The 21,283-nt window shown below is 53.9% G+C and overlaps 1 protein-coding gene and 1 long non-coding RNA gene across 26 annotated transcripts in view; one reads left to right on the forward strand and one right to left on the reverse strand.

Annotated features, from left to right (window-relative positions):
* Nucleotides 1-3,878, reverse strand: part of PAX2 (paired box 2) — an 89,582-nt gene extending 85,704 nt beyond the window's left edge. For 4 of the 8 annotated variants that reach the window (XM_048946472.1, XM_048946466.1, XM_048946467.1 and 1 more), the window contains exons 1-2: nt 3,213-3,873; nt 2,821-2,971 (exon numbers count right to left, since the gene is read on the reverse strand). In XM_048946472.1, the coding sequence (XP_048802429.1) occupies nt 2,821-2,971; nt 3,213-3,332 (271 nt within the window). In that variant the 5' untranslated portion in view covers nt 3,333-3,873. Of the gene's footprint in view, nt 1-2,820; nt 2,972-3,212 lie in introns of all 8 variants that reach the window. The other 4 variants (XM_048946478.1, XM_048946468.1, XM_048946469.1 and 1 more) reach the window with 3 other exon arrangements.
* Nucleotides 1-21,283, forward strand: part of LOC125693953 (uncharacterized) — a 309,716-nt gene that overhangs the window by 183,406 nt on the left and 105,027 nt on the right. The window contains exon 1 of one of the 18 annotated variants that reach the window (XR_007377324.1): nt 7-462. The exons of the other annotated variants lie outside the window; for them this stretch is intronic. This is a non-coding gene — a long non-coding RNA (uncharacterized LOC125693953). Of the gene's footprint in view, nt 1-6; nt 463-21,283 lie in introns of those variants that run through there. 18 annotated transcript variants of the gene reach the window in all.

The raw sequence follows: 21,283 nt of genomic DNA on the forward strand, positions 1-21,283 counted from the left end.
CTGAGCGCGACAAGCGGCGAGAGGAATGCGGGGAGACCGAGGGGCTGCAGGATGGGGGGTCCGCACGGTGAGAGACCGAGGGGAGAGGAGAGAGGGGGAAATCGGCTCCAAAAGAGGTGCTGGAGGCGGAGGGGGCGGGGAAGGAGCGCTGCGAGCATCCCCCCGATCCCGGCTGGGCACAGAGGGACGGGTCCGTCGGCGCACGCCCGGCAGCGGAGCGGGGCGGCACGGGAGGATCCGAGCCGCGCCGGGCGGAACCGTTCCGAGCCGTTCCGAGCCTCGCCGCGCCGCGCCGCATTGCCCGCTCCGCTCGTGCCTCCCCCCGGGGCCGCGAGCCCGGCGTCAGCGAGCAGCCCGAGCCCGGCTCGGTGCGTGTGTGTGCGTGTGCGTGTGCGTGAGCGCGTTTGTCCATCCCGAGCTGCCGGACTTCAATATCTGCTGCTTCCGACTCCCTCCCAGCCTGTAAGTTCCGAATTACAACCTTCTACATCTATGCAAACTTTTGTTTATCGGAGAATCCCTTTCTCGTAGGGAAACGCTCCCGGTGTGACGATCTCATTTGTGCCACGCGGGGTTCTTCCCCTCCCTGCCGTGGGGAAATGACCCCCGTGGATCCCCCCGGCCCGTGCCCGCTCTCCGCCCGGCGCTGGGCACGGCGTTATTTCTGCGGGCGCTTTCCCAGGGCTAGGGGAGGTGGTTGCGTTCTGCTAAATGGGTCCTTTGTGGTGAGTGCGGATTTATGCCCAGTTTTGATTTATAATTAAATTAGCTTCTAATTTGCAATATGTGTGTCTGTGTTTAAAATGTATCTAATCTGTGAAATTGAGGACGGTGCACTTTAAATGAAAATCTACCTTTCGCCTCAAGGGTTCCTTTATGAAGGGACGGCCGGAGGGCAGCGTTCAGCGGGATGGCGGGCTGTAATTTCCATTAGGGGATGTCAATCAATCCCGCTTTTCAATACATCAATTAATAAATCCGATCGGGGCCGCGGGTGCCCCCCCGGGCGCTCTCCGCCCGGCTGCGGCAGCGCGAGCGGAAGGCAAACCCGGTAGGGCCCGACCCCCCCCGGCCCCGGGGCCGCGGCTCGGGTCGCCCCGGCCCCTCCCCGCGGAGCCGCGGCCGCGGGTGCCGTGGGCGGCGGGCAGCGTCGGGCCGGCCCCGATCTTCGCCACGGAAAGGGGGCCGGGACGGGGGGAAGCCCCGCAGCTTTCCGGCCCGGCCCAGCAAGCGCAGATAGCGGAGAACGGGCGGCTGGGAGAGGGACGCCGAGCGGGAGCGGACGTTCGTACGCCGCTCCGTAGTCATCATCGTGGTAATAAAGCCCGACCGTTCGATTTCAAAACGGCACGGCAGGGCCGAGCGCCGCCGCTCCGCTTCCCCCCCGCCCGCCCCACCGCGCTGCGGGCCGGCGCTCGGCGGGCCCCGGTGCGGGAGCGGAGCGGCGGTGTGCGGGGCTGAGCTCCGCGAGGGAAAGGGGTAACAAGAAAGGAGAGAGATGGAGAGAGAGTCTCCCCGGCAGCTTGATCCCATTAGCTCCGTCCTTGGGTTGCATATTTATACGGTCTAGGAGGTGAACAGATGGACTATCAATTTAATTCCATCTTCAACACCATCAGAGATTGATTTTCTACTCGCTTTTAATTTTGCCATAATTAATTAGATCATTACAACTGTTTTCTATTGATCTCCCTATTTAAACCTCAGATGCAAAGGGACTTCGGCAGATCCTTTAAAAATACAGAAGGGAAAAGGAGCAGAGGGGGTGGCAAACTTTCCGAACGTGGGTTTTTTTGGGTTTTTTTTTTTTCGTTTCGGCTCAGAAGACATTCGCTGCAGAACAGCGACAGAAACCCGCTCTGGCCTTTCCTTTTAGAAGGCCTTTTTCGTTGCCTTTCCATTTTTTTCCTTTACGTGTTGGTAAAGCTGTGTAATATTCGTATATAATACAAAACAAATGCGCTACGTTTAATTGATTCGATCAGAAAAATACAAACTCTCGCGCGTGGACGTGTGTACACGCACATATCCAGCCCCGCGACGCTTTGGCGAGGAGCATTTCTCGGGACGCACCCCCTTTTCCATGGGGGCTGTGCGGCACGGACGGGGCTGCGAGCTCCGCTCTCTCCCCCTGCCGCCCCTGCGGCCGAGCGCCGAACCCCTCCGCCCCCGGGGCCGGCACCGGCAGCTTCGCATTCGCAGCCTCCGTTTGCGCTTCGGTCCTTTTCCCCCTCCCGAATCCCGAAATTCCAAACCCGGTTTACTGACGTGATTTCAAAGAACCGCACCGCCTCGTTGTGTTTTTACCGCGACGGGAGGAAAACCCTTCCTCTCCGACGGCTCTCGTTCGGAGCTTTGTTTGAACATCATAAAATTGAAGACTGGGAGGGAGGGGGCCCGGGGACCCGTCCGTCGGTTTCGGGGAGCGGCGCGGCCCCCACGTCGGCCCGGCCCCGATCCTCCGCCCGCTACCACCGGCGCTGGCCGCGCGGAGCCCGGTGCGGTGCCGGCAGCAGCGCGGCAAGCGGGGCTCCGGGGGGGTTGAGAGCTGCGGGGTGCGGGGAGCTCGGGCGACGCCCTCAACTTTTTACAGACGGGAGACAACTCCGGGCTGGGGCAGGGAGCCGGCAGCGCTGGGGAGAGAGCGGGGGCCCTGTAGGAAAGGGGGCGGCGGGCGGAGGGATAGAGAGGGCGGGGGGGGGGGGCTGAGGGGCGAGGGAGAAAGAGAGAGCGGGGGCAGGCGGCCTCCTGCCAAAGGAGGGAGTCGGGGGGCCGGCCTCACCCCTCCCTGCTGAATATGCAGCGCCCCCCGCCCCTTACCTGCTCTCCCCGAGCTCTGAGCCATGCTCCTCTCTCTGCCTAATGGCCCGGCTCCCCCGGACGGCTGCGGAGCGCGGATCCGCCGCGGCCTTTTCTTCGCTTCTCTCCTCCCCGCTCGGGTGTCTTGCTTTCCCCCGCTGACTTTCGAGATCTAGGCGCAACCACCCAAAACTAAACGGTTTAGATAACAACGCACACACACACACACACCACAGCAGCACCACCACAAAAAAAAAAAAAAAAAAAAAAAAAAAAAAAAAAAAAAAAAAAAAGCCAGCCACAGAGAAAGAAACGCCGCTCTACTGAGCCGGGACAGGCTAAAAGGAGGGGAAAATAAATAACAATCAAAGCAAAGGCAGCACTGCTGCTTATAAAAGTGGAGAGGGACTCACCTGCCCCGGTGCGGCGGCGGGGGCACGGGGCCGTGCGGGGCAACGCGGGGCTCTGCTCCCCCGTCCCTGCCCCCTCCCACGGCCGGCTGCCTGCGGGGGGGCTTTGTTGCGACGGCGCATTCATTTGTTGTCTTATTACTATACACATGTGCCTGGAGAGGGGCAGCGGGGACGGGAGCCGAGGGGACGGGGAGCAACTTCCTCGGAGTCGGGCTGGGGGACTGGCAGGGTGGGGCAGGGCCGTGCAGCCCCCGGGGCCCTGCAGCCCCCCGCTCGGGGTGCGGTGCGAGCGACCCTGGGCTGCCCGGGGCGCTTTGTGCTGCCGGAGCCGCCCGCCCGTCTGCTGCGCTTTCACCGCCGCGTTTCGGTGCCGGCTCCTCGGCCGAGAATAAATAACGAATAAAACAAAGCTACACGGAAAATAAGAAAAATTCCCCGTGCTAAAGACATCACCGAGCGAATATTTTTCTTTCTTTCTTTCTCCCCCTCCCTCTTCCATCTCCCCATTGATTGAAAGTCTCTCTCAGCTCCAACAAGGAGTCCCAGGAAAAATGAACCATTCTGCTATCGATTCTTCATTAAAATTACATTTCTGCATTTGCTAAATTGGTTTTAAAAAGCTTCCCCTGTTATTATTGTCTTGTCAGAGCCGGCGGTGCTGGGCAAACAGTACTTAAAGGCGCGGGGCCTCCCCGGGATGGGGCGGGCGGGGGCACTGAGCGCCTCTGTTTCTTTTTCTGAAGTGTTTGGGAAAACGTTAACAACGCGGCCAGGCGAGGAGCGTGCCACGGACACGGGATCGCTGTGGAAATAAAGGTGGTGCGGGGAGCGCTTTCCTCCATAACACTTAACGAGCATCGATTGTCGCTTCGAGCAAAGGAAGAAAAGTTTCATTTTAAATATGAAAATGGGGCGCCAGAAGTCGATAGCGGAGCAATGAGCATTTTTCCATCCCGCCGCGGAGAGGGAGCAGCGGAGGCAGCAGCACAGCCAGGGCTGCCCGGGCGGCCCCGTTCCCAGCACCGCTGCCGTGCGCTGTGTGCGGCCGAGGGGCTTAAATAGGGGCGGCCGGGCCCGAGCGGCCCCGAGGATCTCCCCCCGCTCCGGGCCGGGCTGGGAAAAACCCGGGAGGGACTCTGGGAGATTTGCTTTGAATTCTGCAAATCTCTCTCGAAAGAGCAGGGAAGCAGAAATGTCTTCCTGATGTGTTTATCCCCTAATCAGTTCATTAGTTATAAACAACATGACATTAGAAGTTAGGAGGCAGTTGATATTAATTTTTATTTAACTAGTTGATGTTTAATCCGTCACGCCAGGCTGCTTAGAGAGAGCTGCCTGACACCAACCAGTTAGAACTTCATACGGCGCGGCTCGGGCGGCGGGACGGGCGGCCGGGGGGGGGCACCGGGGCGGGGGTGGCACCGAGGGGCGGGGGGGCAGCTTAGGGGTCGGGAAGCGCCCCTCCGGGATACGGGCAGGGAAGGGGGAAAAAGAAAAACAGAAGGCGTGAAAAGGCAGAGAGAGGGAAGGGGGAGAAATGTGCGGGGGGGGGGGAAGGGGGGGGGCAGGCAGCGTGCATGTGGGGGCCGAGAGGAGCCCCAGGAAAGGGCGACCCGGGGGCTTTGGGAAAGCCGTGCGGCTCTGTTCGTGTGCGTCAATCCTTGCCTTCACCCAGCGGGCCCTGCCCGCCCCCCGCCCCGTGCCCCCAGCCCTCTCGGTGTGGGGCGGCCCCTGCGGCTGTGGCCTCGTCCTCCCGCACATCGCAATTAGCGCTTCTTGGAGAGCCCCGGAGAGCCCTCGGCAGCCGCTCCGCGCTCCTCTGCCGGGCGGCCGCTCTCCGTGTGGCTGAACCCGGGCGGCTGTGGCTGCGGGGAAGGCGTTCCTGTCCGCCACCCGAATTTTAATATCAATTTCCATATTAATCAATCACCCCATCTATCTGCTGGATGAAGGAAATACTTGGCATTCCGAAGAAAATTGCCTGCTTTCCTGCGGTTAATAGTTAACTCCGGAATAGAAAGTTCCCAGGGAAATGCGGAGGCAGAGCGGGAGCGGCCCCGCCTGCGACCGGGCTGCAAAACCCTCCCGGGACCCCCCAGAGCCCCCCAGGCACCTTCCCGAGCCCCCCCGAACCTCCGCTCCAGGCCCAGACCCCACGTCCCCACGTTCAGGCAATAGCCGGGACCGATGTTGTAAGGAACAAAGTCCCGAGGGGATGCGGGCGGGAGGCGGCGGGCTCCTTCCCCATAGATGGAACAGCGGTGACCGCAACAGGTAGCGGGAGGGAACAGGAAGTTGCGCACCTGTGGGTGCTTGCTTTGGGACAGCTGAGGAACTCGGGGCCTTCCCTTCCGCGTGGTGTTCGTTTTCCCCGGCCGGGAGGCACGGACCACCCGAGGGGGGGCCGCTGGGGCGGGGAGCTGCACCGGGCCTGTGGCTCCCTCTGGTCCCGGTCCCCCGCGGTGCCAGGCTGATTTCAGCGCTGCAGTGGCGGGTGCACGAAAAGGGCCGCTTGGGACGTACGCGTGGGCCGTGGCCGCCCCGTTGCGAGGAGCGAGGGACACGGCCCCCGGGGGGGGGGAGCAGCCTGGCAACGTTTGGCAGCACGGCGCAATGATTAACCCCGGCCCTCGGAACAATCGAAGACAAAAACGCAGCGGCACCGCCGCCCCCCGCGCCCCTCCGCCCCGCCCGCCCGGCCCGGGCTGCCCGCGGGCCGCCAGGGGGGGCACTGCGGTGCGGGGTGGTGCGGGGCGGTGCGGCCGCTGCAGTCGCAGCCGGGGGAATCTCGAGTTGCGCTGTGCTCCAGTGAGGTTCCCATCGAGGAGCGCTGCCCCGAAATGCTCGCACGCGGCCGGGACGCCCCATCGCGTCCCTCCCGTCCCGCCAAGCCCAGTTCGGGAGACCTTTCCCTTCTCTTCTTTCTCCCCTCGGGAGCTGGGACAAGTTTCCAGAGCCGGCGGCTGTCCCCGGGGCCGGGCTTTGAGCTGTAACTCTGTTGGGTCAGGAGAGAAATGGGGAGTACAACGTGGGGGCACCCGATCGCCTTTCCCAGAGGCGAAAGAAAGGAAAGGAAAAGTGGGGTATCACCAGTAATCCGAGGGGCTGTAGACGTAGAATGCGTGCTGTGGTAGCGTGTGGAAGAAGGGAAAATAAAAAGGATGGATCTAAGTGAGAGATAGGAATCGGGATGAATGGATGGACAGGAGACACATTGATTTTTACTGATATTAGAGAAAAAAAGGACTGAATGAAAGAAGGGGACGTTTAATTTGCAGATGAAAACAGGATGGATGGATGGATAAATAGAGTGGTAGTGAGATTTTGATGTGAAAAATGAAAAATATGAGAACAGAGAAACAGAAAATGAGAAAATAAATCCTGTACCTTTTGTGGACAGAGAGAAGGGAGTGGGAGAGCAGGAGAGGAGAGAGGCAAGGAGAGGCAAAGAGAGGCAAGGAAAGAAAAGAAAAGAAAAGAAAAGAAAAGAAAAGAAAAGAAAAGAAAAGAAAAGAAAAGAAAAGAAAAGAAAAGAAAAGAAAAGAAAAGAAAAGAAAAGAAAAGAACAAGAGACTAGAAGAGAAGAGAGGAAAAGGGAAGAAAAGAGAAGAAAAGAACAAGATAGAAAAAGAGAGGAAAGAAAAGAAGAGAAAAGGAGAGGAGAGGAGAGGAGAGGAGAGGAGAGGAGAGGAGAGGAGAGGAGAGGAGAAGAGAAGAGAAGAGAAGAGAAGAGAAGAGAAGAGAAGAGAAGAGAAGAGAAGAGAAGAGAAGAGAAGAGAAGAGAAGAGGGAAGAAAGGAAAAGCAGAGAAGAGGGAAGAAAGGAAAAGCAAAGAAAAAGTTTTTACAGGGCCGTCAAACAGTTAGCAGACATCAGAGCAGAGGAGCATGGATGCCAGCCGGTTTCCCCACGGCCCGTTTCGGACTCCCAGAGCCCCGCGGAGCGCCGTCTCCGAGCCGCAGGCACCACTACCCGCTCCTTCCTTGTGCGGTGCCCACCACGGGCAGCAGCAACAGTTCCCGGTCCCCGAGGGGCACAGCGGGAGGCCCGGGGGGAAGGGGGGATGGGGGGGGGAGAGCAAAGGGGCCCCTGGCGGGCAGGGATGCGCCTCCCGTCCTGGGCCGCCGCCCCCGCGTCGGTGGAAAACTGCGGTGGAAAACTCCGGTAGCCCGGGAATTAATAATAATAATAATAAGGGGAACGATAACGACAAGGGCGATAATGCGTTTCCGTCTGTTAAAACCTCGGAAATAAATGTCCTCCCCCAGCCGCCGCCTCCCGCCTCCCTCGGTCCGGGACTCGCGGAGTTCCCTGCGCGCCGGGGGCCGGGTTCGGTTCGGGAGAGGTTCCTCAGTGAAAAGAGCAAAAGCCGGAGATGAGGCTCGTGCGCGCCCTTCTCCTCGCCCCGGGAATGCGGCCATTGTCCCTGGACGGGGACCCCCGCCACGGGCTGGGGGCGGTGGAGAAATGCGAAGTTTGTGGCTCCGTCTCCAGTTCGCAGCCCTCGCCTCCCTCCTCTTCTCCCCCCGCTGCGGTCCCGTTGCTATAGAAGGGCTTGCGAGGGCACGGCTGTGTGCGGGGAGCGGGCTGCAGGGGCCGAGGCAAGCTAATTTCCAGCCGATTTCTCATTACTTCTCTTAGCGCCAATAAGGAAGAGAAAATTAGACACCCAGCACACGTTTTGGCCACTTCATAAAAAATGCAGATTTGAGAGATGATGTGAAATGTGCCCTCGAGTCAATGATTAAAGATAGCTGACTGCATTTTTTTTTTTTCTTTCCCTATTTGGAGTAGAGATGAGAAATGCCCCTGAGCTCTGCGGGTCCGGGAAGGGTCCTTTAATAACTGATAAATTGGCCCGAGCCCCGCACCGCACCCCGCCGGCCCCTCACCCGCTTCCCGGCCCGTCGGGGCGGAACGCGGCCCTGTGCCGAGCGGCGGCAGCGCCCGGGAGGGGGGCGTGGGAGGGTGGGCAAAACGCGGTGCCGGCAGTGCCCCCCGCCACCGGACAAAGAGGCCGAGTCCCGCCGGGGGGATCGAGACGCCGGGAGCTGGGCCTGTCCCTATGGCATCGCGGGGTGCGGAGCTCCGCGGCCGCCCCGGGGGGGTGAGGAGCAGCCGCTCGGCTCCCGGCTGCCTCCAGAGCATCCTTCCCTTCGGCCCCACCGCAAACTTCAGAAGAAGTAAAAATAGAAAGAGAAAGATAGAATGTGTGTGTGCGTGTGTGGAGGGGTAAAACCGGAGCTTTCCAGCCCGCTGGAAGAAGAAATGTGTATTTCTTTTCTCTAAACGCTCCTAATTTTTCAACCCAATTGAAAATAATAAAATGTATAAAGAAAGCAGGGATGCAGCTTTCCAGAGCTCAGCTGCTGAATAACTCCTCATCAACCGCACCGATTTCTTTGATTAATCCCGGGGTCTGAAGCAGAAGCAGTTCCACTGCGATACCTCACACGCCGAGCTGCTCCTGCTTCCCCGCTCTGCGAGACTCATTTCTGCGCAACGTTTGTAGCAGTCATTTCAACTCCTTTCCCTCTAAACAAACTCCTGTCCGAAGCGGTGCCACTCTCCACTTGCTCCCAACGCCCGTCGGTTCCTTGCCACCAGCCCGCGGCCCGCAACACCCCCGGCCCCGCTCCCCCCGCCCCACACACCCGCACCCCCAAGCCCGAAGCCGTGGGCCCGCGGCTGCAGCTCACACCGAATTGAGTCCGGCGGACAGGAGTAAGTGGCAATATACACACAGAATGTGCAACACAAAAGCAGATCTCTGTATCAAGTCGAAGAGTGTTTAATTTATATATATGTCACGGCACGTAGCCATTCCTTTTTCAGACAGCTCGGGCACATTTCGAGATGCACCTGTGCAGAGACGTGGAGGAGAACGCTCCCGCACCCTCCTGCACAAATAGAGCACACCGCCGCGGCGCCCCAGGCAGCCCCGGGCCCCGCACCCCTCTGCCAGGTGCTGCCGCTCAGAACGCCCCCCATCACTTCACACCCTCCGCACTACTTTACGCCGCCGGCTGGGCTGCCGCTCGCTTCTCCCGCCCCGGCTCGGCCCGCGACCCTGCTGCCGGCCTTGCTGGGTGTGGGAGCAGCGTGCGGGGCCGGGTAGCGTCCCGCGTGGGCCCCTCCGTGGGGCCGGGGCCCGCTGCACGCTGCCGTCGGGGGTCTCGGGTGCCCCGCGCCGCCGCCCGCCCTCTTGTGCCCCGCGTGTGCGGAGCGGCCGGCGGAGCTGGCTGGGGGCTGTTTGCGGGAGGCGCTAATTAGAGTGTAACTGCCAGGTCATTGACTTCGAGCTACCGGAGTCGTTGTTTCTCTCTCTCTCTCTCTCTTTGACGGGGAGCAGCCCGGACCGGCGGCAGCGGGAGCCGGGATGGGGGTGTTGTCCTGCAGCCCCCGGCAGCCCCGCACAGCGCCGGCTGCGGAGTGCCGGCCGCGCTCCCTTTGTTGCTTTGTTGCAGGTCTCGTTCCGAAGCCGAGATGAGAACGCGGGGAGCGTTATCGATGACTTTTAAATAATAACAAAGGGGGAAAATAAAAATAATTAGCCCCGCCTCTATCTAGTTTCAATTACTCTAATTAAAAACCCGAAAGGCAATTCCTAGGCAATACCTAATAATAGAATTAGCGATCGGATCCATCATTTCACACGGGGATTTACTTGCGGGGGTACTGCGCGAGCTCTATTAATAATAATAAAAAATCCTGCTAACCCTCTTTTTAAAATTAATAACTCTGTAATTATAATAATTTTATGTGCCTTTTTATAAGAAGAGGTTAATGTTGCCACAGTCTGGGGATGGGAAGGATGAAGCGAAGCGAAATACTGCTGCTTAAACTGACACCTTCCTATTTTATTAGGAGACATTATTATTATCAGACATCTGCAGGTAGAGAATTAAAATTAAAATCGCTTTCAACAATTCAATACACTTTTTATCAGCCATCTATCTGAAAATCACGAACATTCATCATCGGAGGCATTCTCCCTGAAAACAAGAACCCATTCAAATTTTATACAAATTATCATATTTATCATAGTCTGAAACTCCGGAGTAACATCTCCACAAACTGTCTGCCAACTCCCCGGGGAACCGCGCGCCGCTCCGCAGCCGCTCAGAGCGATTCCCTCCCGCTCCTCTCTCCCGGCCCTTTCACACTCCGTGCTTCCCGAGGCTCGGAAGCCCCTAAGCGGAGCGCGGAGCCGGAAGGATGCGGCGGCACGGAGCGGGTCGCGCTGCCCTCCCGCAGGAGGACGAAGTTTTGCTGCCGCGCAGCGCTCCGCAGCGGCCCGCAATCCGCGCCCGCTTTGGAAGAGAGGCATCTATTTCTCATTCAGGCCGACGCGTTTGCAGGGGAATATTATTATTAGCACCGGTGATAAAAGTGATAACGATGGCTGATTCCCCTCCGAGTGTGTTTGTTTGTTTGTTTGTTTGTTTGTTTTGAAAGCGCTCCCGGCGCTTTGCCTTGCGGAATTCGGTCGGAGCGGCGATAAATACCGGCTGTTATTTATGCGGACTCTCGGTGCCGGTGACAAATGGAACGAGCCGGCGCTCCCCGCTCCCCCTTTTGGATGAGGCAAATCGCGGCCCGCACTTTGCTAATGACAAGAAGTTCGTCAGCGCCCGAGCGGGGGCCGCGTGTCCCCCGCCGTGTCCTCGGCCCGTGGGGGGGTCCGCCGCCCCCGGCCCCGGGAAGTAAAGTAGTTCCGATGCCATGTTTGTTAACTAGGTTATCTAGGCTGTAGAAGATTTTAATGTTGAATTTTATAGCTTTACCACGCTCTACCGTCCTTGTGAATATTGTAATATTGCATTTTTTACAAGTTACTCTTCTGTTAATGTTCCAGCTAGTAACTTTTATAATCCTCCTCAATGAAATTTTTTTGTATTCTTCCGCACCGTTAACCTCAATGGCGGCACCTCAGCCCCTGGCAGGAGGCAAAGATGAAATGAATTCCTCTTTAATCAGAAATAATAATAATAAAAACACACACAAGGCTCCCTCCGCCTTTTATTTCAGCTTCCCTTTTTGGGGAGGGGGGCAAAACCTCGGCAGCCCCCAGTGCCATCCCCTGGCCCACGCTGCCTGGTTGGTGCTGCCTGCTTGGGTGGGCTGGGGGAGGCCACGTTCGCGTGCCCCCGCCCCTCCTTGCTGACATCCCCGAGCTGCCCAGCAGCAGGGAAGGTCAGGCCCCAAATCTCTTCGTGCACAGAGTGGGATGCTCACGGAGCAGCGGCCTCGGAGCAGTGCTGCCACTGGGCTGAGCTCTGCCTGCTCTCTGTTGGCCTCAGCTGGAGGTGCCCAAATCCTTGCTGCTCGCTCTGCCGGGTGCTGAGGTGGCTCGAGGACAGGTGCACACACAGGAGGCGAGCTCAGGTGGAATCACATTAAAATATGTACCTTGAGGTGTAAGTAGGACTGGAAATCACCCACACAAAACTCCCCAACCTCCAGATGCCCTTACAAATGAATTAGACTTCCAAGCACAAATGATCAACGCCCAGCAGCAACAGGAATTGTAACGCAGTAACGAACGGAGTGCCCTTTAGCACGGGGAGCGCACTCCCAACACAGACTGGATGTTGTTATTTCCCTTGGTTGCTGTTAGCACATAAGAACTTCGTTGCCAGGCTCAGCCCCAGCCCCACATGAACGCAGTACCACCGGGTTTGTGCACGGGGCGCTGGGGCTGCCCAACACCTGGCTGCCTGCTGCTGCCGTGGGCCTCACCCCACAGCTGCTCCCCTCGGTCTCAGCTCCCAGAGCCAGGTGATGGCATGCAGCTCCCAGCTTGAATGATTTAAAAACGTCTGTTTTTAGCAAGGAGAAGCTTAGCTCAAGCCTCAGCAATTAGATGGAAAGGATGTCAAGTTTATTCTTAATCTGCTGGGATCTCACACTGATTTGTGTCTGTTACCAGCTTTGGGGGCTACAGTGGTACTTTGGTATATATTTTCTTAGTCAAAACAGCATTCTTCTTTAGAAGCACAGAACAAGCTTTCTAGTCATTTCAGAGTATAAAGATCATTTTCCTCTCAAACAGTTCTATAGCTGGGCCATCACATTCATTCATGTGGGTCAGAGTCAAATCAATCTGTAACAAAACACCCAAAGCAACTGATTTTCTTGTTCAGCTATACTATGTAGAACAATTGTTATTACTTGGTTATTATTATTATTACTTTTTTTTTTTTTTTTTTTTTTTTTTTTTTAAGGTGAACAGGTCTCATAGGTGCAAATTGACCTAAAAAGAAGTGAAACAGTTCAAGGGAGACATATTATTTCAACAGAGCTGTTATTATATTGATATGATGAAGAGTGATGGCTTTTAGTTGCACCAGGAGAGGCTCAGGTTGGATATTAAGAAACATTTCTTCTCAGGAAGTGGAGAGGTGTTGGAACTGCATAGGGAGGTTGGTGGAGTCACCGTCCCTGGGGGTGTTTGAGAAGCGTGGAGATGTGGCACTGAGGGACATGGTTAGTGGGCATGGTGGGTACAGTGGGGATGCACTGATGGTTGGACTAGATGATCTTAGAGGTCTTGTCCAACTTTAATTATTCCATGATTCTATGATTCTATTTAAGTAATTGATATTCTGGTGTCACTTATAAGGCAAAGGTTTCATTCGAGATAGTCTTTGCTCAATAATCTTGATTTAGGAAAGAATTATTACTCTTCAAAGCACCTCTCTGAGTATCTCATGGGATGCTTTTCAGAAAGTGCTCCTCAGAGCTAGCACAGAGCAGATGAGCAGGAAGGGGGTAACAATACTGCCATGCAGTGAGGGGTGATGAAGAGTGGCTGAGAGACACAAAGGACAGTGACAGAGCAAGATACCTGAGAGAAGGGCCCCTTTTGCCTTCAGGCCCCATGCTGCCCTGCACTGCTGCTCTCCAGGGGCTCTGCCTAGTCCCAGGCCCTTGCCTGCTCTATCTGTGTGGTAGGAGCTCCTCTGCCTCGGGCTCGCCTGAGGCACAGCTTTAGGAAAGCTGTGGTGTCCCCTGGACCCCTATGTTGGCTGTACAGCATGGTTGGTCTCAAGGTTTGTTTTTCAGACAAAACTTTGACATGGGCTCCTGTCTGGGCTCCCTGGCTGGGTGATGGGGAATGTATCCGTTTCAGGGAGGGCATCTCCAAACACACAGACACCTCCACAGTGACATTACTTGTGCTTGAGGGGGAGGTGAGAAAGTGTTTCAGTGTCACAGTGTAGGCACACACACCTGTGCATCCCTCAGCATTTTGTGCATGTCCATGTACAAACAGCCTGGGGATTCTTGTATGTGAACACATACATGTGTCAGACATGGATGCGAGTGTGTGGGGACACAGATGCATCCATCTCTGCATATGGTGGTGCATGTCTGTGGGCAGGGAGCATGGTTGAGCTATGCTTCTCCTCCAGCTGAGTGCCAGTGCAGGGCAGCAGCACTGGAAGGACCTTGCCTGACAGTCTGCTACTGTGAGATTTGGTTGCAGAAGATGAAGCAGAATAGACAAAACAAAAGTTATTTTTGTCTATCAGCTGAAGCATTATAGAGACATCAACGAGCTCTTGTCTCATGCCAGCTTAATTCCTAGTTAATCAGCAGTCTGCTTGGGCAAAGGAAGGAACTCACATCAGGGGCTGATGATGAGCCAAACTTTCCAACACTGATTCTGGAGCCTGCAAGGAGCCCTGAGTACTGCTCTGCAGCAATTGGCTGCATTGCTGCCCACTGCACAGTGCTTTGGGTAAGCGGCACACGTTACCTGTGTCCCAGTAGGGACCACTCCTAGCTAGGGAACGTGGGCTGGTCCTTTGGCTGTCCCTCCCCACACATTCAGCAGAGGCTTATTCTTGACTGTATTTAATCAGATACTGTATCCAGGCAAGTCTGAAATGGCATGAATAATTCCAAGGCTTCCATCCCTTCTCTTGGGGCGCTCCACATAACCCACAAGTCGATGTGTGGTTGTTTCACTCTCAGTGCATCTAGAGAGACCTTCCTCTGTCTTCTTTTCCTCATTCATGAATGGAGTCCCTCCTTGCTCATGGGATTTGCATGTTGCAGCTGAGGGTCAGCTCTCTGCCTTTTCTAACCTGGCCTTTTTATCCTCTTGCTGAAAAGCAAACTTCCTCTTGTTCTTCCAGCTGTTTTCTCTGATGCCAATGGTAAGTGAGGGTACCTGCTTGCTCTGTGACTGGCAGGTGTTTGTCACAGGCTTAAGGTCAAGCTAATTAACATACTGATTGCACAGATCCTGGCAACCAGCCTGAGTCACTTTCTGGGAGTGGGTGGTCCTGTTCGTGCAAATGCCCAGCCTGAGTAACAGGAAGCAGCTCATTCCTGCCTGTGGTCGCTGAGGGTTCGATCAGAAAGTTACCATGGGGTAAAATGAGTTTGAGAATGCCTTGAATGTTGACTGTTTCAGATGGTTTCTGTGCATGCCTCGTCCTGCAGCACTCTATACTAAAGGCGAAGTCATCAAGGGCAAACTCTGCCTCTCCTCCAAAGGGAAAAAAAAAAAAGAAAAAAAAGATTAGGGCTAAGTTAGGGTTAAGCTGCTGTGAATTTCCTAGGTATGAGAAAGCACCTGTGGGCAGTTGTTATGGTATAGCTGGAGTTCATGCCCTATCTGCTTTCGTACTGGGATTTTATCATGATTAAGTGTAGTGCGATTTAACCATGTAACTCCTAGCACATGAACTTGCCTTCAGCTTTGCAGGATGGGCTTACACTCAGGGATGCCAAGCAGGCAGAGGTTTATTTTGTACTTGAAATGGAATTGATCAATGAATCATGGGTACCGAAGCCATAGCTGTGGCTGAAGACCTTGTATGTTGGACCATAGGCAAAAAATGAGTGGACAGTGTTATCTTGGCCCTGTCATAGCTGTTGGGCTGACAGATGACAAAATTTGGTATCATCCACTATTGTGCTTGATACGTATCGCTTCATGTCATTAATAAACCTGTGAATTGGCCTGACACCAAACGCAGCCATTCCCTCCCCTGTGCTGATCATTATCGTGCTACCCTACCTTTGCTTTATGGGCCATCAGCCAGGTTTCTGTACACGTGACAGTGCTCTGTGCAAGCCCATCTGGTGTTGATTTCTTACGAGAAGTTTGCCAGGCCCTTTTCTCAGGGCTACTACACTACTGCTGGACTTTTCTTTTTGTTCCCCTCAGTACTGATATGGGTGTCCTTTTCCCTGTCTTCCCCATGGCCTTTCTGCAAATGGTGTTCATCTCTTTGCTGCAAGCCTCCATAGCCCAGCAGAGGCCAGCATGAGTGTGTGCAAGGTGCAGCACAAGCATACAGCACAGGCAGCCTAAAGGCAATGGGGAAAATGTGGAGAGGAGGAAGAAAGGTAATGAGAAGGGAAGTGGCTTGTATTGCTTCCCATAGCAGGCTCTCATCTCCATTTGCCGTGTTAAGTACTTCCAAATCTTTTCATGCCTTTCTCATTTCAACAAGAGGTCCAGGAGCAAAGAAGGGCATACCTGAAGCTTGTAATCAATGTTGCTCACTTGGGAATGATCCTGGGTAACCTCAGCAACTTTGGCTTGGGAAAATGGAAAGCAGATCCTGAGAATACTTTACGGTGGAAGTACGCAGTCAAAGCTTGGCTACACGGGACAGCAGAAGAAGCCCAGAGGAAAGGATACAGTGGTCTGGAGATGGGTTCCTATCCTTAGGTCTCCCTGCTGGGTCACTGGCCAAATGTAGGTACTCCTTCTTGATAGAGCCAGGCTGGCAGAGTTGTTTCCATGGCAGTCATCACATCTCCCTTTGCAGTTCATGGTGTGCACTACTTGCTGTGTGTTAGCAGGTGGTTTGTTAAAAGATGCATTACTCTGTGCGGTCTTTTCATGTGCCAGAACAGAGGGTACGCAGGTCTTTGCAGTCGCTTCACTGGGCTCAGGACTAACTAAGGATCTGTTCACCTAGAGTGCTGGATATTTGAGGCTCTCTCCACAGGCAGCAGAACCAGAAATGTAGTCAGGGAAGGTCCATCTGGCCATCCAAGCTACCTGCTGGAGCAGTTCCTCAGTTCACAGGCTGACTGTGCCAGCGGAATGTCTAGGCTAGATGAGATGAAGGGCTGGGAACACCTGAGGGAGAGGTGTTTGTGGGTCAGACAGCTGTATAAGACAGGAAGGACTGAGTAGAGATAATCAGGTCTGTCTGCTGAAAAGTCCTCTGTCTCCCCACTTCTTCTACACTGGTGGATCCCTTACGGTCAGTGCTGAACCAATGCATATCCCACCCTTCCTCTGTCCTTCCCAGGTCTCTCCTAGCAGTGACATGCAGGGAGGACTGCTGCAGAGAAAAATGTGCTTCAACTGTGGTACCCAGCAGGTAGAAAATGCCCCAGGATATCTGCTTTGGTTCTGTCCATCTTCCTGTCAGATTGAAAGGAACCTGTAAACATATTCCAGCTTCTCTGATTGCATCTGAGTCACCCTGGGCTCTGCTCTGGGGCCTTGTTTGCTCTTTGGGAAGTGGTCTTTCCAGTTCTCACTCCCTCCTTGCTGCACCCGGATATGCCTCAAGACTTGGCTCTCCCCTGTCAGCCCTAACAGTGATTAATAAGGACACACATTTCCTGGGTTTTGCACCCATTTTTCTTAAAGTCCTGCCTGCCAGTGGTGAGGAGGCTGAGATTATATACCACTGGTGGCATGTGGAGGGCCTGGGGGCAATGAGTCTTGGAGAGGCTGTGATGCAGTTCCAAACATGGAGAGAGTACAGGGCCCCTTAAAGAGACAAAGTCTGCTGTCAGCTGTAGGCTTCCTGCAGCTGGAATGGAACAGTGGGATCTGTGGTTCATTGTTATTCACACTGACACCCTCTCAGAGGTGTCAGTCTCTGTTGTTATACTCCTGGCTTTTGCAAAACATAGTTTCATTGTCTCAAAGATCAAGAAAAGGCAACAAGTGGTCATCCTGGAAGATCTCCCATTAAACTTGGGGCTTTTTGTTTCTCGTGTGATTCCTGTGAGATGTAACCTGACTGCTGTAACCCAAACAGCCAAGATCCTTTGCTTGCCTTTCTCAAATGGATCATGACCCAGGCAAGTCTCCCCTTGTAACAGTGACAGCCTGACCTGAGTACAAAGCTCAAGGCCAGCCTCGATGTAAAAATCACTGGTAGCGGTAAAGGGGTTTCTTGGATTATTGCTACTGCCAGTCTGCAGCAAAGTCTGGTTACCTGAGCTCTTCCCATGCATCTCCATAAGAATAGCAGTGTCTAAAACACAGTGTACTGCAGTCAGTCTTTTCTTCCCTTACCCCATCTCAGAGAGAGAGTCCTGCCCTGATGATGAGGTTCCAAGTCCCTCATGTATTTCTTTGTTAGTGGAATAATTTTATCAACCATTACTGAAACAACAGTGCAGGAAAGTCAAAGTATAATTGAGCTGGGTATCCAAGTGTCTGTAACCAAATTTAGTTGGTCACCATAGTGCTCTCACAGCTGCTGTTGCTATAGGACATGTTTTAAGTTTCCCTCTGAGGTAACAACAGGCAGATCATTGTAATTAAAGTGAAGTTTTAGTTTGTCAGAAACCAAACCATTGTATTCTGCAGCACCAGCATTAGAGAGATGCTTAGTTCTCATCAGGGCTGATGCTTCCATTCTGACTTGCTATGGGGATGACAGTTTTGGCAAAAACTTGGTTTTGAGTCAAAACAGAAAGACTGAAGGGTCTTCATTTTTACCAGAATTTGCTGGGAGATCTGTACCTCCAGGCTTCTGTCCTGTGTTGTACTTTACTGCACAGGTGAGCAGCTTGGCTCCATGTTTCGGACCAGGGCCAGGCTAAGGCCAAGGCTTGGGATTTGTGGCCACTGAAGCCCAATGTTCTCTGAGAACAGAAGCTTAGACTACTGTGAGAGGGGCCAGTGTGTTTTGTTGAGATAATGTTGAATTGTTCTAATGGTGTGCTGTGATAATATTCAGGGTTATGGCGAGCTGGAACAGTATCTGTTAAAGTCAGCTCTGCCCTGAAAAATCTGAGGCAGAAGAATACATTAAAAAACAGGTGCTTCAATCCTTTCTTATGAGGACTTGTCATTATTATGGCTTTCAAATGAAAAACAGTAAGAAGAGCACTTAATGTTTTGCTAACACTTGAAAGTACTGTGGAAATGTCTAAGTTCAGTGTTTCAGCTTACCTCACAGTGAGAGGGTGTGGAGAGGGATGCTTCCCACCATGATCAGTGTTTGCTGCTGCTCATGGCCCCACACATGTGCTTTCCAACTGAAGCCCTGCAGTGGAGAGCTGCTCCAAAAGGGGGTTGAGGCTGAACTCCCTGATGCTGCCCCTGGACCTTCAGGGACTTGGCTAAAAGGCACCATGTTCATAGGCAGTGCTCAGCCCTCTGATGGGTTCAGTCCAGCTGCCGTCTGTAAGCTCAGTCTCCAGTGCTGGGAGTCAGCCAGGGATAGAGGGAATGATCAGCATTTCTGTGACCGCAGGAGCCTGTGTACGTGTGAAGGAGAGGTGGAGGAAAGAGAAGGTGAAGGTAGAAATTGGAGATGATACCAGTGAGTAACCTTTGAAAGTGGGGTTAACCATGCTGCTTCCAATATTGGCCACATCCTGCTTATAGCCAGGCTTGTGTGGAGCTGGTGTGCTGGTGATAGCAGCCAGAATGCCCCAGCTCACAAACAAACAAGCAGAAAGAGGAATAAAGGCAGGCAGGAAGACAGGTGCCCCTTGGGCAAACACTTGTTAAATTGACAAACTTGTAGAAAATGATTAAGGCTCTTGCTGTTCCTGGTCCAGAGGGGCCCTGAGCTGCTGCCTCGAGCTAAGATACAAAGGTAGTTCCTTGGGAGCCTGCAGTGGACAGGGCACAGAGGGAGGTGAAACAATTACTGCCTGTCTCTGCGGTGCCGTCTCTTGTCAACTGTTATTTATGTTTCCCCAAATGTTGCAGTCTTCTTACAGGGAAAGCAGGCCCTGCCAATCTGTGGCAAAATAATTGCAGCCACCTTCCTCTTTCCCCCCTTTCTCCCTTCCTCCCTTCCTCCTTCCCTCCTTCTTTCCCTCCCTCCCTCTCCATCTCTCTCCCTCTTGCCATGTCTCACTCTGTCCACGTCAGGTTTGTCTTGTATTCCTTCCATCAAGGAGTGCAACATCACCGGCACTGGGAATGCGGCTCTCTCACAGGCTGGAGGTGATGAGCACTCTCCTGTGCTTTGAGCCTTGCTGCCACCCGCCTGGCACCAAACCTAGGACAACAGATCCATCCCAACTCTGCAGCTCTGGCAGGAGTCATTTTGTGCTGTACTTGGTCTCTCCTCATGTAATTGAGGCAGTACAGAAGTTCTTCCCGAGCAGCTGAAATATATTCCAAGGAACTAAGATGATGTCTGTACTAAGGGACTGACTGGACTGAGCTTACTGGAGGTTAAGCAGAAAGGAAAGAAGGTTTCAAGCCCCCTGGACAGTCCTCTTGAAGGGTCACCTTGAGTGCTCCTACATCTGATGTGTGTTACTCCTGCACTCGGTTTGCTGTGAAGGCCTCCTTTTAAGCAGCCAAGAGTCATGCTGAGGACCTCAGGCTGGGACAGCTTGTGCTAATAAACAGCCTGAAGCACCAGGGCTAGGTTTGTTATTGAGTGGTGCAGGGTTGAAGTGAGGCTTCTTGGACCCGACTATCTTAACTTGGGACCTGGCAAACTCCAGCAGCCCCTAGGGTATTAAACAGGAGCCTGAGCACTTCTCTGTTGGTGATAACTCACATCCAGACAACAATGTAAATGGAAACAAGCAGAGACTTTTGCCATCTCTTTTGCCCTCTCTGACTGCAGGGATGCTTTTGAGAAGAGCCCTCAGCACTTGGATGTTGTTTCAAACTTTGGGCTTCCCCTCCTACTGTTCTCTCCACCATCCTCCCTTCCCTTTATTCTAAATACAGACACAGACTGTCAGGAAGGGGTTAAGTGCCGCTTACCCCAGCCAGCTTTGCGTATTTAAAGTGAGTAAAGGTTTAATTACCAAATGATGACAGTGTCATATGGTTTTGGTGATGGCGCGTGGCATTCGATGAATGCAGAAGAGGGGAGGATGTGAGAAAGACACTGAGTGGCAGTGGGGAAGCGAGGAAGCTAAAAATGCCAAAGACAGTAAAACATCTGTAATTTGCAATTCGCTAGTGTTCGCTGATTGCTCATGGATTAAAGATTAAAATCTATTCTCTGGCAGATGGGGGAGAGAGAGAGAGGAAATTCTTACGAGCATGTTTTGCATCTGCATTTCATTCTGCTCCTCTTTACAATAATCACGGATGAGGAAATAAACCCAGATCTGGGCTGGCAGGAGGCGGGGAAAGCACACAATATAGGCAGGACGCAGCGAGCTTCTCCTGGTCGGGAAATGCCAGGCAGAGAGGGAAGGAGCTGACATCAGGATAGCTCTGCTCGCTGCCTGGGATGCTGGTTTGGCTGCGCTAGGATGAATGTTCCCAGGAGGATCGGAAGTGCCAAGAGCCAGAGCAAAGTCTTTCTTCTGGTCACCCCAATTCTGCACTGGGGGGTTTCTTTGATGGGAAGGGGACGTTAGCCATCTGTCCTGTCTCAAGGGATGACTGAGTCTGGCTACAGTGTCCGTGACGTGATGTTAACGCTTGCAGGCAAACAATACAAGTAGAAATAATGTTTGCAAGTATAAATCATTTTTATAACTTCAGCTAATCAGAATCTGTCCCTTTTATGGGCATGATGAGCTCTCTTTCTCCCTCGCTGTCTCTTTCCCCTCTCTCTCATTCTGACTCTCACACAGGGTTTCTCAAGTGTGCAGGACATTAAAAGAAAAATGGATAATAAAACTGCAAATGCAGGGCCTGCTCCTGAGAGCTGCTGGGTACTCGGGCTCTGGTTGGCTTTGCTGCAGAAGCCCACCGTCTGAAAATGACCAGGCAGCCTTTGGAGCTGCCTATGCTGGCAGCCTTGTGGAAGTCAGGGAGTTCTTCCCAGCCATGGTCAGACCTTGTGCTCTCCTGTGGGTGAAGTGCTACCTGGCCCAGCCTGCCTAGGCTGTGGGAATCCTCTTCTCTGAAGG

Source organism: Lagopus muta, chromosome 5 (assembly GCF_023343835.1).
Source record: "Lagopus muta isolate bLagMut1 chromosome 5, bLagMut1 primary, whole genome shotgun sequence".
NCBI classification, from domain to species: domain Eukaryota; kingdom Metazoa; phylum Chordata; class Aves; order Galliformes; family Phasianidae; genus Lagopus; species Lagopus muta.